General features: G+C 35.5%; 2 protein-coding genes across 2 annotated transcripts; one reads left to right on the plus strand and one right to left on the minus strand.

Annotated features, from left to right (window-relative positions):
• The first annotated feature begins 3324 nt into the window (after window positions 1-3324).
• Window positions 3325-5329, plus strand: LOC116168804 (tubulin delta chain-like). Its single transcript, XM_031484793.1, has 2 exons — window positions 3325-3479; window positions 3880-5329. The coding sequence occupies exon 2, from the start codon at window positions 3902-3904 to the stop codon at window positions 5168-5170; it is 1269 nt and encodes a 422-aa protein (XP_031340653.1). The 5' UTR covers window positions 3325-3479; window positions 3880-3901; the 3' UTR covers window positions 5171-5329.
• A 5268-nt stretch (window positions 5330-10597) lies between these two features.
• Window positions 10598-11483, minus strand: LOC116167659 (pancreatic triacylglycerol lipase-like). The gene is made up of 2 exons (XM_031483093.1): window positions 10746-11483; window positions 10598-10694 (listed from the first exon to the last, which is right to left on the minus strand). The coding sequence occupies exons 1-2, from the start codon at window positions 11459-11461 to the stop codon at window positions 10640-10642; spliced, it is 771 nt and encodes a 256-aa protein (XP_031338953.1). The 5' UTR covers window positions 11462-11483; the 3' UTR covers window positions 10598-10639.
• Between the last annotated feature and the right edge of the window lie 2962 nt (window positions 11484-14445).

Raw genomic sequence — 14445 nt, forward strand, 5'->3', positions numbered from 1 at the left:
TTGAGGATCTAATAGTGTCTTAGAAATGTTTTTAGAAATGATTTTAGGGATATTCCAAAGGGTTTTGACGGAAAGCTACTTTGAAAATAGTAATACAAACCTTCGTGAGTAAACTAAGGTGGGACATTTAGAGACCATCCAAAACATCTCATTAAAATTTTCAAAACAACTATTGCAATACCTCTGAATAATTTTAGAAATGTCTTTAGATAATGTTCTAAAAATATTAATTATCACCTTATAAAGGTTTTTTAGAATTTGAACAATTTGTTTACTTTCTTTTTATAAATCTTTTAAAAACTTTGGCAGAGGTTTTTTTAAAAAACGATTTTAGAATTTTTTAGAGGACTTTTGGGCAGTTCGAATGGCGTAGTGGAGTGTCTGCTCTACTAAAGGCTAAAGGGTCTCTGGTTCTAACGCAGGTTCGGCCATTGATTTTCAAATGTCAGGTGCATTTGTGTGAAACAAACAACGTGTTAGGACTCTTGTTGAAAACATTCTTTGGCTTCAAATTGTTTAAAAGCAAAAACCGAGAATTTTAAAGGTCTTATAAGAACTTCTATGAATCTTGCTATTAATTTTACTATGCACCTTTTTGCAAATTTGCTTATGCAGAGAAAATTTTTAGAAACATTTTTTCGAAAAGCTTTTTGGAATATTTCTAAAAAATAATTCTTGAATTACCGTTTAGGGATCTCTGAATTTTTTTTAGAAACACAGCTAATTGTTTTCATACAAATATTTGAAATCTTGTTTAAGTGCTAATGTTGGGTCACAGTGAGAAATTGTTTAAAAACCTTTTTCAGAATATTCTTGGTTGTTTTTAAATAAATATCCGCAGCATTTTGGGAAATCTTTTTACCTATCTGAGAATTTTTTTAGGAATTTGACTGTTTTTCCAATCTTCTTTGTATAGCTTTAGAACATGTTTAGAATTCGTGTAAGAATTCCTTTGGAAGTCTTCGTAGAAATGTTAGAATAAATGAGCTTAAAAGTCTTCTTGAAAATCTGAATGAAAAGCATTTTTGAGGCACTTTGGACTTCATAAACCTTAGAACCTCTTTATCAATTTAAAATTGGGTGTTACGTGCATTATCAGAATTATATTATATTTCTTCCATCTCGTAACACACAAGTTAACCTACTTTCGATTCTTTTTGCACAGACTTTCAAACTTCCCCCTCAAGTTTACCAATTATTACACTGAGTTTCGCAACAATGCCACAAATTGCCAGAGCCAAAAAATATCCGATGAACTTGATTTACCAAAAAAATTACGCCTAACTCTTTCGCTCTTTCAGGTGTTTACAAAGTGGGCTTTAAGGGTTTTCTTTCGGTGTACGTACGTGGGTTAAACTATATTCGTTACAAACGAACATAAAATTTTTTAAAAACTCATGTTTTTAATAAGGCCTGATACAAGAAAGTTCACAATTTTCCCTAAACGAAATTCTTAATAAAAACTTTCTTTTCCTACAATTTTTAAAGACTTGCAACCCATACTTTTTCATTTAGTCCACTACTACTTTCAGCGGTAACCAGGCATTTACCACTTTTAACATTTCACCTTGTAAAGGTAAAGGTAAATTTTCCGCTAAAATGTAAACAAGTCTATCGATATTCTATCTATATTATATTACGTTGTAGAATTATAGGTAAAAATCCTCCCTGCGCTTGACACCTTTTTAGGATAGGTACTTACTAATAGATACGAGGCTTGTAAAAAGTTAAGAATCTCAGGAAAAAAGGTAACTTATATATATATGAATGTATTCAAAAAGGAATAGTGGAGAGGGTGGGTGAAGAAATCCTGAAGCTGTACCGTAGTATATTAAATTAAACTCTACGTTAATGATTACCTAGATTGTGTTGAAACTAAGGGAGAAGCCATCACAAAGTATATTGAAGTATTCTCTATCCTACAAAAAGGGGGGTTTTATCTTTGTGGTTGGAATTCAATTTGTGAGGAGGTAATCGAGAAAATACTCGGAGAACAGAGGTCAAAAAATAATATAAAATAAGAAAATGAGTGGCCTAAGGAAAACGTTCGAAAAATAAATCGAGAAGAGCTAAAGATGAAAGCAGCACAGAATTTAGTGATAGCTAGGAATGTGTACCTAGGTATATCATGGACCCAAATAATTACTGGACTAAATTGGTGAGAGTAAGGGCGTGGGCAAAATGATTTATTAGACGTACTAAAGGACAACACATTTTGGCAGGGAAATTGAAACAAGAAAAGAGGAACGATCTAATGCGTCGGAGCTTGGTTAGAACGCAGTAGTTTGGATGATGGGAGAAAGAATGAAATTATATTTGACTTTAGGCAAAAGAATTACACGAATGATAATTGAATATTTCCATCAGAAGGCAAATCTTATGGGTGGGGAGTAATTAATAATGTCAGATAATTTTGAGTTATTTGTTGTGGTGGTGATGAAAATTTGGGATCTAAGCTGTTGTTTGCTACTTTACACATCAGAAATGAAATTAATTGGGGCGCTACGCCCCCTTCAATTTAGAATCCTATTGTTCGCTTGTGTAAAATGAACTGCTAATCTTTCATAGTTCTACAAGCAAATTCCAGCAATTTTTTCTCATAAGATTGTAAGGGCTAGATTATTATATAATGGGTAATTTTCATATCTATCTGAATAGTTTGAATACGTCCACAATCTACAATCTACTGAAAATATTCAGGTTACGTTTGTGCAAAGTTAGGTAGGTACTTGATAATATAGGAAGTTTAAGGTTTCCCAATCTTCGCATTACTGAGGTATAGTGCTGCAATTGGAAATTTTAAGTTCTAGGCATTTACAAGTAGGTACAGGTTTCCTTGAGGAATGATACCAAAATCCCTCGCCTTTTGTGTTAAGTGTCTGCTAAAATCGCTTAAATAGTTTTACCTACAAAGTAGAAGTATGTACTTGACTCTACTGGCAACTAGCAGTATGCAAATCTTGGGTGCTTTGAACTTAACAATTTGCCATAAGAAAGAAAACTTAAAGCGTTGAGTGAAGGATTCTTCACTCAATGCTGATTTCTACGTTACGCTGCCATCTTGTGATACTCGTTTATGTATGTTTTAGCAAATGTCGTACAGTGACCTAACATAAATTTCAGAATGTACCCTTTGTTACAGTAGAGAAATGCTTTCTACTCATTATTTAAAATTTCTTATTGCTCAACAAGAAGAGAAATACAGAAATTAATAAGAATTCAACCATTTTGCTTTGCTGTGACGATGGCGCCATCTAATACAACTACATTCCGAGCCATCATAGCAGAACACTACAACTCGTGTTTGAATAATAAAGTGTTTTAACGTATTTTGGCTTACGCCCGAAGATAACGCAGTTTGTATCGTTCTTGCACGTGTGTAAGTAAATTTCTTTTGAACCCCACGATCAATATACAACAGAGTGAGTGTAAAATACCAGCAAACAGGTGGATATAGTCGATTGTAGCGGATCCTGCAGGTAGATTATGTTTTAACGTGTGTTTGTATTGTAACTTAAAAATTATTTCGGTCAATTGAGAGATTCGTAAATTTAATTAAACCTCTAGGGTCACTAATGAAATAATTGGCTTACTGATTACACGACGTCACTTTCGTATTCTAGATCAATCGTAATTGTCTATTTAAAATGTCACAAATGTCAAAGGAAGAATTGGTTTTTGCAAATACCTATTGCACTGCAGATAATGACTGCAGTGGATCCAAAATTCCTCGCGAGTTCTTTTTTTCTCGCCTCCTCTCAACTGTTCAAAATTTTCCTTGGTAATAGAATGCACAAACAAACTTTTCTCATTTTACATGACAGTTTAATTTTTGGGTTAAAATTTTAAGTCACAATAACCTCTCATTACTCTATTTAGGACCATCTGGTATGGAAAGGCCATGAGCATTCTGACGTTACAGTTTGGGCAATGCGGAAATCAGATCGGAAAAGCCCTATACGAAGAATTGTACAGCGACATCAAAACTGATGTGTCCAAAACCGGCGTCGGTAAAAAGGCGAACGTTGAGTATGTGACAGAGTCGGTGAAGAAGTGGTTCACTGTCAACAAAAGTGGAGCTTTGGAAGTTAGATCAATACTAATAGATACCGAAAGTAAAGTAGTGGCTAACGTTACCGCCAATGGTCATTACAAATTTCGCAACGTCGTGGCGAAATCGCATGGGGGAGCGGCGAATAATTGGGCATACGGGTATACCACGAAAAGCGAGCTGTTAACGAAAGACATTCAAGACGGAGTGAGAAAGGAGATTGAAAGGGATGGAACTGTCTTGGGTATCATGGGAATTTTGGGATCGGCTGGTGGTACCGGTTCGGGCGTAGGGAGCAGGACGCTCGAAATACTCCGGGATGAATACCCCAAGAAACTCATCACTGGCGTGGTTGTGCTGCCGTACAAACGCGGTGAAGTTGTCACTCAAAGCTATAACAGCCTACTAACTCTGGCAAAATTATGCAACGTAACTGACGGAATTTACTTATACGAAAACGACACCATGCACAAGATGTGCTCGAAGCTTTTATCGGTAGCTAACGTCACATTCCTGAACATTAACAGCCTGATTGCTCAACAGTTAGCTGCGACGTTTCAGCCCTTACAAAACACAAGTGTTTGGGACATACATAAAAGTTTAACCCCCCATCCTATATTCAAGCTAATCCAAGTGAAAAGTGCCCCGCACGTTTCCAAGGAGTATTTGAAATTCGAGGCTCCGACAACGTGGTCCGTACTTATCAATCAAATCAGAAATTCAATTAAACCGGATTTGCAAGACTATTTGGGAAAATTTAACAGAAGGATGCAGTGTACGGGTAACGCACTGATCGGCCGAGGGAGTACGCCTTTTACCGCTGATGACTTATCACAGATCGCCGACTCCGCTTTGTACGTCGGATGGGTACCTTCACAGTACTGTTTATCAAATTTTTATCACATCAGAAGCTTTAAGGATAATAAAAAATTTGTAACTTTTTTAACAAATAACAATTATGCGTGTTTGTCTCTAAAGGGAGTGCTGGATGATGCATGGACGTTGTTTGGCAGTAGAGCGTACCTGCACCATTACCAACGTTTTAATATTGATGAGCAGTTCTTTTTGGATTCGTTTGATGCGTTTGAGACTTTATACGAATCATACAAAGGTTTATAGTGACAGGTGCAGTATTTTTAAGGGTGCATGTAAATAAATGGATTTTAGAAATTTCGAGTTTTGAGTTCTCAATAGTTCTGTTATTTAAACGCAAATTAATATATAATGTAATATTGGTTACCCCCTAATTGGTAATCTAAATGCCTACGAATAAATATTGTTCCTAATATTACTATCTGCAGAACCTTCCCCTCGTTTTAACTTGTCTTGTATACCTACATGGTATCCAACGACAAGCTGCGAATAGGAATCTGATACTTTGTACCTACAAAAGGAAAAAAAAATTTGTTTGGGGCTGTAATTATTTAAACTATCCAAAACTGTAAGCCCGATTTAAAGGACAAACATATACGTCTTAGTATGGAGGCCAGCGATGTTTACGTTTTTCGAATATTAGCTTCAAATATGGGAAACACTATCTATAAACAGAAAGGATTGAGACGATCTGAATCAGTTATTTTAAGTAAGTGATTTTAGTCAACGTGCACAGTACTAAATTCCTTCCAAACACGATCTAAAACTTACTGGTTTGTATATTAATAAAAGATATCCTTTTTTTGGCAATATATGCTCCAGATTTCTAATGAGACTTCGAACGTTTATGAAATACAATGTTTCAAATAGGATAAAATGCATTTTTAGGAAGATTCTAAGCCGATTAGGAATATTTTTAAGAATAAAAGCACAGAGGTACCTACTACTCAAGTGGATAATATGAAAGAGAGGTTTGTTAAAGGTCAAGTTTATAGAAGATTAATGAAACTACTATTAGTTATTTACTATTGCTACGAATATTTTTTAACCATAAGAAACAAAAAAGTTTTAGAAATATTCCGCGCCACCAAAGATATGATAAGGTTTTTTAAAAAGATTTTTAGCAACATTTCGGCATCAAGCAAAAGAAAGTTTTACGATTTTTACGATTTATTGACAAAAAAGTCTAGTTTTGTTCACTATTGATTGAAATTATGACCACGAATGCAATTCGGCATGATTTTGATTTTGCACAAGTACTACGTACGTATACCTATATGGTTCTATTAAACAATTAAGAATGTTTATAATTTTTGTAATTAATTGTGCAATTACTGTAGGTCATTGTACAGGGTGTAAATCGAAAAGTGGAACATAGGCGTTTAACATGGGAAATTACTTTTTCTTTGCGCAAACGTTTCCTAATCTTACGCAAAAATACTTCGAATAAAAGTTATAGAGATATAAATTCTGCATCTAAATCATGCGAAACGATAATTCTACCTCTTCTTGTACGCGAAAAAATTAATTATAAAGATTCTGTTTTCACGAGCTTTTAGTCTAAGTAGCCATGGACTATGATAAAAGAAAAACATAACCGGATGTCGTTTGGATTTACAAAAAATACTTCATTTTTGTCGAGGGAAAAGTGATCAGCTGGGGTAGTCAAATATGCATGATACGTACTGTATTACACCCGTCAGTCGAGTACTGTTCCCTTACTAAAAATGAAGAAGTGAATTTTTGAAAAAAATTATTTTCCTTATGGCTGGCAGGCCGGCTGTCCGCGTGAGATCTCAACAACTACAATAGCTAGAGAATTCAAATGTTCACTAAAAGCTTTCTGCTATAGTGTAGATGTGCAGGCACTAGTCTATTTTGAGTTAGATAACTTGTGAGTTCGATAAGTGAAGAAAATAATCTCGATATGGGTTTCGGAGGTGCTATAATTTTACCGTTAGATAGCGCTACCAGTATAAAAACTTATTATTTACTTTGTGATTTGTTTTACAAAATAAAGACGTATACTCAATTGAAACTAAATCAAATTAATTATTTAACGCAGCCAAAATTACTCCTGAGATCGATAATTTTAAACTTCGCTAATAAAATACTGACCTGCATGACCAAAAATGCGCTTTAGTCATGCATATGCTGATTTACAACTTGTTTTCATATAACTGAAACTAAAATAGTTTCCTATAACTTGATCAAATTTCAGCTATTAGTTTACACCTCGGTTTACACATATCATGATTTGCGTCAAATGGAGCTTCAATTACCTCACCCCACATACAACCGCTTGCATTTCTTCCTTTATTGACGAGCTCCTAGGCGAGTTCATGATTTTAAACTTTCTGTCCTTCCCTCCGCCCGCTTGTGTACATGATAATTTGCGAAAGCTTTCGAATTTTCTAATTTCGTTTTCAGTATTATCATCACCCAAGGAAATACTGAAATCCGGCTTATCGAGAGTAATAAAAATATCGCCAATTTTACCATGAATGTATGTACACAATGGAAATGCTAGGGGAAATGCTTACAAATTATACAAAGAAATACAAAGTATACACAAGTACGTAATTTTTCACACTAGGAATTTTTTTGTTTCTTTACTATATACATTTTATCAAAAATTACATATTGTCCCAGAGACCCCGAATTACCGAACGTGCCAGATTGAGGAACGGTCCGGTTAGCAAGGTTGCACTGTACACTAGTTGCTCACTTCTCCATCACATTTTTTAATATTAATATTTTATCCACTCAATGTGGAAATGTAGTTTATCCTCTATAGCGTTGAGTGAGGAATATAAAGAGGCGCAACTTGATTAATTTACATGAGGCTTATTCAAGCACCGACATATGGATACGCCACTTGTTAAAAAGGCACCGAGATGTGTCAGTACCTCCGCAACTTCGCAAAAAGTAGTCGATTTTCAGAGGTCTTGGTATTTGAGCGACGTTTAAGCATCAGAGTCGCACGTCTACCATACTCACACCCCACCCACTGTGGAGGGGCGAGGGGGTGCAGGAAGCTTTGGTCAATGAAATGGGGAATACGTATCGCAATTTTACATTTTACTTTACTATTTCTCACTCAACGTTTATAGGTAATTACGATCACATTCATTTTCGGACTTCAGTAACCGCTCTCCCACTCGGACGACCATCTGCTTGGCAGAATCTCCAGTAGGTATTATGTATGTGACTTTTCAACACAAACATAGCAGTGTAAATTTGGGGAGGGTTAATTGAGCGATCCGTACTCTAATTGAAGAATCGTTGCTTTTAAACATGCACTTAAAATTAAAGTAGTACTAGAGTTCCTAGGTACTTTAGAGCTCTGATTTAATCCTTTCCTATTTATTAACCAAAAAACTTAAAGTTGTAAGTCCAAAGTGGGTTTCTCCAGGAAGAATATCAAGGGCTGCGGCGAAAGGTCTCATTTTACAACAGTAATTTTGAAAACTTTGCAGAATTTCTGTAGAATACACTTTGATTTAGTTACGATATTCTATAATTTGTATTACTTCAGTTTAGTTAATATGGTATAGATTCATTAATGTGTATAATGTGGGAATAGTTATTTACATATGAGTATGGTAAATCAAGGTTTACGTTAACGAGTGAGATGTTTACTGCCGAAGCGTAGCTGAGGCAGGAATTTCGAAACGAGTAACGTTAACTGATTTTTTGCGCGATCGGTCATTTCTGACTATTTACCATGGGTGTTTCCATGACAGTAGGTAGAATTTACCAGTTGCTATGATTACGACGACGTCAAAATTACTTACCGATCTAAAAACAGAACAGCAAAAATACTTACCGACGCCTTTTTAAAAATCAACAGTCTTACATTACATTTAATCTTTAATTATTGTTAGGTACATTAAACGTACAATTTGTGCTGTTGTTTCCTATAGCAAGACGCTCATAAAGTCATAAAGGAAGTTCAAAGCTAGTAAACTACATCAGACACATGCACATTTTTATGAAATTATTAACTTCAATTTTGACAAATAAACTGGTTACCTAGTGATATACACCATACCACTTCGATCATTTCGATTTATTCTGCTCGTTAATTTCTTAGTGCATATTTATATTGGTTGCATAAATTTAATTTCGATCGCGCAAAAAATGTTATAAGCACGTCGAACGTTAAGGGTTACCGTTCTCAGACAATAATTGGAGTCGTCGCTTCGCTCCTCCTCCAAACAATTGTCTTCGAACGGTAAAAATCCCTTACCGTTCTCCATACTTAATATACTATAACATACAAATAATGTAAAACATTTTATTTCATACTGCTCTTGTTTCTATTAAAATGCCATACAATTTTTGATTAGAACGTGTACGCGTTCAATTGAAAGCAAAAGTCGATCACTTGATTTGTTTGATCTGACAGTAGTTTGACACATTAATACATAGGTTTAGATGGATGTCAATTGAAGTTGTTAGGCAACATTTCCAGTCTGGTAAAAATTTTCAGTCTGGTAAAATACGATTTACCAGACTCAAATCAGTCTGGGAAAGCGGCGATTACTAGATAGTATGAAATAATAGTTATTTACATATGAGTATGGTAAATCAAGGTTTACGTTAACGAGTGAGATGTTTACTGCCGAAGCGTAGCTGAGGCAGGAATTTCGAAACGAGTAACGTAAACTGATTTGACATACAAATAATGTAAAACATTTTATTTCATACTTACTGCTCTATTTCTATTAAAATACCATTTTGAGTAGAATGTTGTAGGTACACATTAAAATAAAAGCAAAAGTCACTTCATTTGTTTGATCTGACAGTAGTTTGACAAATATCAATGCATACGTTTAGATGGATGTCAGTTGCGGTTGCTAGGCAAAATTTCCAGTCTGGTAAAAATTTTCAGTCTGGTAAAATACGATTTACCAGACTCAAATCAGTCTGGGAAAGCGGCGATTACTAGATAGTATGAAATAAATAAAATTTACTTTACTTTACTTTACGCCAATTTGGGTTTTGGTGTCATTGCCAAAGGAGCGGTCAAGGTTAAGTTAAGTTAAAAAAATAATAATTCGCGCAAGTTCATAATTGCCTTACATAGTGGACTGGAGGAAGATCCAGTCTCGTTGTTAAACTCGAGGTCGAAATTGAGGTTGTTGCTAGGGTTGTTGCAGGTTTGGTTAACTGACGTTTTCCGGTATTTTAGCACAAGATATCATTTCAATGACGCATAATCTGTACTTAACCTTTGCACACCAAGAATGTAATTATCTAATTAATGTACAACAAAACTTTTTTGTTATTGTGGCACAACTTTTAAATCGACGAATAAACCGCAATTCATTCGTGAAGACGAAGATATATTAGTTTGTAAAAAGATCACCGTAATTACCGATGTTTAAGTAAAAGTATACCTACCTCTCTTTAACTTTCTAACGTTGAGTTCAAAATTTTGATTTACATTTCCTTCATTCCTAGATATCCGCTGTTAAAAAAATTGTGGTTTGTTACGTGCATTTCTTCTTCAAATCTTTTAAAGGAGGAATTACTACAATACAACAACATTTAACGGTATAATAGCGGAAGTCGCAAAATGTCTACACTGTTGTGACTAACGAAGAATTGAAATAAATAGTTTACAGTACACTACTGTTTTATCGGTAGTGTCAAACTACAAGAAAAGGTGCAGGTCTCGGTTCAAATTGGCATTTCGCACTAGTAGGTTTAACTTCCGTAAGGTGCATTCATGTTAGTATCCAAATAGTAATCTCCATTTGCGCTAATAATTAAACAATAATTTAGTAGTATCACATCAAACATAATCTAATACCTTGTATCGATGTGTAGTCCACCAAGGTAAGATAAATGCTGGTGGGCGCACATTCCATTTCGATACATCTTATAGCTGCTGCATTGAAGAGCTGCAAATCCATTCCGAGTAACAGACTCTGAATAGTACACAAACGCTCGACCATGAGCACAACTACCCAACGGATCAGCTCCACATCCGGGTTGAGGAAGTGTCCCATCATTTGGGAAGTAGTCAGCGTGGCCAATTGAACTTAAAAATCCAGCCATCCCACCGGCTGTGTGTATAACCTGCACGAATTCGGCATCCCCTTTATCTAGACGGTTTTTGGTATTCGTCAGAGTGAACAGTGGGCCTGCCGGATCAAGCCCTACTATATTCCTCAACGTACCATTGACGGCAGCACCTGTGCATCCCGCAATATGAGCCCCAAGACTGTAACCCACGAGTACAGCTGAACGTTTATCTAATTGAAATTCTCGAAGCAGTGCACTAATAAAGCTTGCCAGATGAGAACCTACGACTTCAACACTCCGAAATGCTTTGACATACGATCCGTTTGCTCTAATAGACCAATCTAGAACAAAAACGTTCATGTCGCTCGCTTTCAGAAGAGCCTCCGTGAGCAGTGTGTTTACTTTGGATAGGTAGGAATTTCGCCAGCCATGGATTATGAAGAAATTGTCGTTTATAGGTTGGTAGAGCTGGGAAATCTTCAAATCTTTAATTTGAGTCATGTTTACTTTATAACCAGACCCTAAGTTTCGTCTCGTATACAGGTATAGGGCCAAGTCACTTAGGAGAATATCTGCTCTCGCTTCCAACGTAGCATCAGCCAAATCTTCAACTAAATCCCTTTCCCCGTTGAAATAATACAAATTCCGAGTTCTGTATGGATCATTCTCGATTGGTATGAAACGGCGCCCCTCTGGCATAATAGATATTGGTTATTTTTTAATAAAGTAATGGTCCCTGTAATACATGTGATATTCTTTCGTACACACAACTGTTGTTTTTGATATTTAGTATGACTTGACAATTTACGGTATCATAGAAAACCAAAAGTATAACAGGAATACCAGCAACTACCATATACGACCATTTTTCTATATACAGCATTACAAATTTTGTTATTTCTTCGTTTGTCTTTTAAAAACAACCAACAGCAGCGCGATTTTTACCACTAAGTGGTTTTAAAAAAATACAATTGAATACAAAAGGTGTCAAATTAGGAAAACGCGAATCGCCCCCATAGAAAAGGCTTTGTTTTCTGTGTTAACTTCAGTCAGTCACTGGTGTTCACTTGTTCAGTGGTATTCTGTTAGAAATGGCGCACTTCCGCTATTTGGCACATGTATTATCTAAACTATCTGTATATGGTATGACTTACCGGTACCACAGAATACGGGCGCGAAGAAGGCAATGGTGAGAAGAGCGCTAAGCATTGTCATTACCATAATTAAAAGTTTGTAGAGGGTACAAGAATATATAAATTTTAAGTTTTTATCTCTAAGATTACGCAGTACAACCTTGCACTATGAAAAGCAAATGGTTTTTGCCAAACATTGTCGCCCTGCTTCGATTAGGAAGTAGGTTAAATATATATCACCCTATACCTATTTAATTAGGTAATGATGGTATACCTCGTGGTATACCTACTATTATTCTTCTCATAGGGGACTAAATAGGAACATACTCAAATGTTTAATTGATTTCATTAGCCAGTGGCAGATCTATAAATTTGCGTACGGCGTTTAATATTATAAAGAAACACTCACCCACTTTGCTATAATTCCATTTGACCATTCGAGTCATAAAATGCTCCTCCTCGCATAGGGTATGAATGATATTTTCTTTTACTATAATCTTGTGCTCATTTATAATTTTGTGCGAGACACGGTATCGATATTTCAAAATTTTTTGGTATATGCCTCCAGCTATTGACTGTAGTGTCATTGATATTTTAAACATTTTATTTTATTCACGTTTTGTGCTCATTTGTCCTGCTAATTTAAAGTGCTCATCCCGTCAATGGGCAATTCACATTTGTCGCATGACTCGCTTGAGCTAGGTGGATATTGCCATCGCCGTTTTTTGCACAAAATTTCATCAAATGTCGACATTTTAAGCAACTTTTAAAGAACAAAATTTTTCCGTCTGTGTGTACGTACGTACGTTACTTATGTGTACAGTGTGGTCCAATTTCGATGGGATTAAATGAGTACCTATCTGTATTATTAGCGCAGATAAACCAAAACGGTTTATGTACTCGTGACCTTTTTTTAATGCTTATTCCATTAACGTTACCAGAAATAAGCTACCGTCTTTTGGTTTTTCACGATAGAGAAAAACTGAAAAATGGCGAATTCTTTCAATTTGCTGTAACTCCGTTATTTTTAAAGCTAGAAGAAAATGGCTTTAGCATTATTCAGACTGTTTTTAACGTAGACATCAATGCCGTCAGTCGTTTGTGTTTAGTCATTTTAGTAACTGCGTTGTAACTCGAAATCGATTTTTTAAATTGAACAGTTTACAATGGATTTATTGATTTATTGTTTTAAGAGCTTTCCCAAAATGTATAATATATCAGTTATTTTCAGTGATAAGTTTTCTACAATAAATTTTGAACATTGTTGAGCGATTATGTGTAACTTTCGTAATGAGAGGTCGATAAAGTTGGCACCCCTACTTTGCCCAAATCAAGTAAAAATATGACTATAATTTAGGACAAATCCAAGGCTAATTTGTACCCACAAAATTAGAATTTGTGCCCGAGTTTGTGCCCGAGTTTGTGCCCGCTTAGTTCTGCCGGAAAACCGGTTTTTAAAGTGGGGATGCTAACTTGAAATCAGGTTAGCACTCCCACTTTTCCCGATTGAAATTGTTTTAGTGGCCGCAAAAACGAATGAAAGACTAATTTATAACCAAATTAGATTTTCATTGTTTAAACAATTTATACATTTTTTTAAAACAATTTTACTATAAAATGGAAATTCTCAGAATTAATAAAAAGAAATGGAACGTATAAAGTAAAGACTAATTGGTATCCTTAACATTAGAATTTGTACCCGCTTGGTTCCGCCGGAAAACTGATTATAAGGTAATAAACCTGGCCGCCTGGCATAAATTCAAAATATCCGCTATATAATGCCAGAAGATTTTAGAAAAATTACTTCCGTCGACACTCCATTTTAGAGATATTCACATTGCAGATATTGGCAGTGAATGTTCTAACATCACGAGCAGATGTGTCTCGGTCAGACGTTCCCCTTGCCCTTTATGAGTATCCCCTTCTGATACTTTGCGAGATATTCGCTCTTAACTTTGACATCACTAATGAAACGTACCAATCGCCCTTTGTGAGTACCTCCTCCGACACTGCACTCGAGATATTAGTACCAATCACGTTATGGGTTCGAGGTGGAGAAAAGTGGTTGTTAGAAACTAATTCCTTTCATTGAGACATTTCATTAGAACACCAATGAAAGATAAAATAAATTTCTAACTAAAAATTACGTAAAAATAGAATGGACCGTTCAATAGACGTATGATATAAGTTTACACGCTAGTTCTAACTTATGTAAAGACAGACCGCTAAAAATCATCTCCTAAAATCTGTCAAAATCTCTCATATACAGTTATAATTTTAGTTTTTATGTGCTCGATTTTCCGTCGTGTGTCTGTTCGATCGAGACTCGGCTCCTCGGCCACCTCGAGACTT

The sequence above is a fragment of the Photinus pyralis genome, unplaced genomic scaffold (assembly GCF_008802855.1).
Source record: "Photinus pyralis isolate 1611_PpyrPB1 unplaced genomic scaffold, Ppyr1.3 Ppyr1.4_LG4, whole genome shotgun sequence".
NCBI classification, from domain to species: domain Eukaryota; kingdom Metazoa; phylum Arthropoda; class Insecta; order Coleoptera; family Lampyridae; genus Photinus; species Photinus pyralis.

Excerpts from the sequence above, each read along its gene's own strand:
- LOC116168804 (XM_031484793.1), top strand. The coding sequence starts at position 3,902 with ATGAGCATTCTGACGTTACAGTTTGGGCAATGCGGAAATCAGATCGGA.
- LOC116167659 (XM_031483093.1), bottom strand. The coding sequence starts at position 11,461 with ATGACTCAAATTAAAGATTTGAAGATTTCCCAGCTCTACCAACCTATA. Across the intron at positions 10,695-10,745 it reads GGACTACACATCGATACAAG|CGCAAATGGAGATTACTATT; the intron begins GTATTAGATTAT and ends TTTAATTATTAG.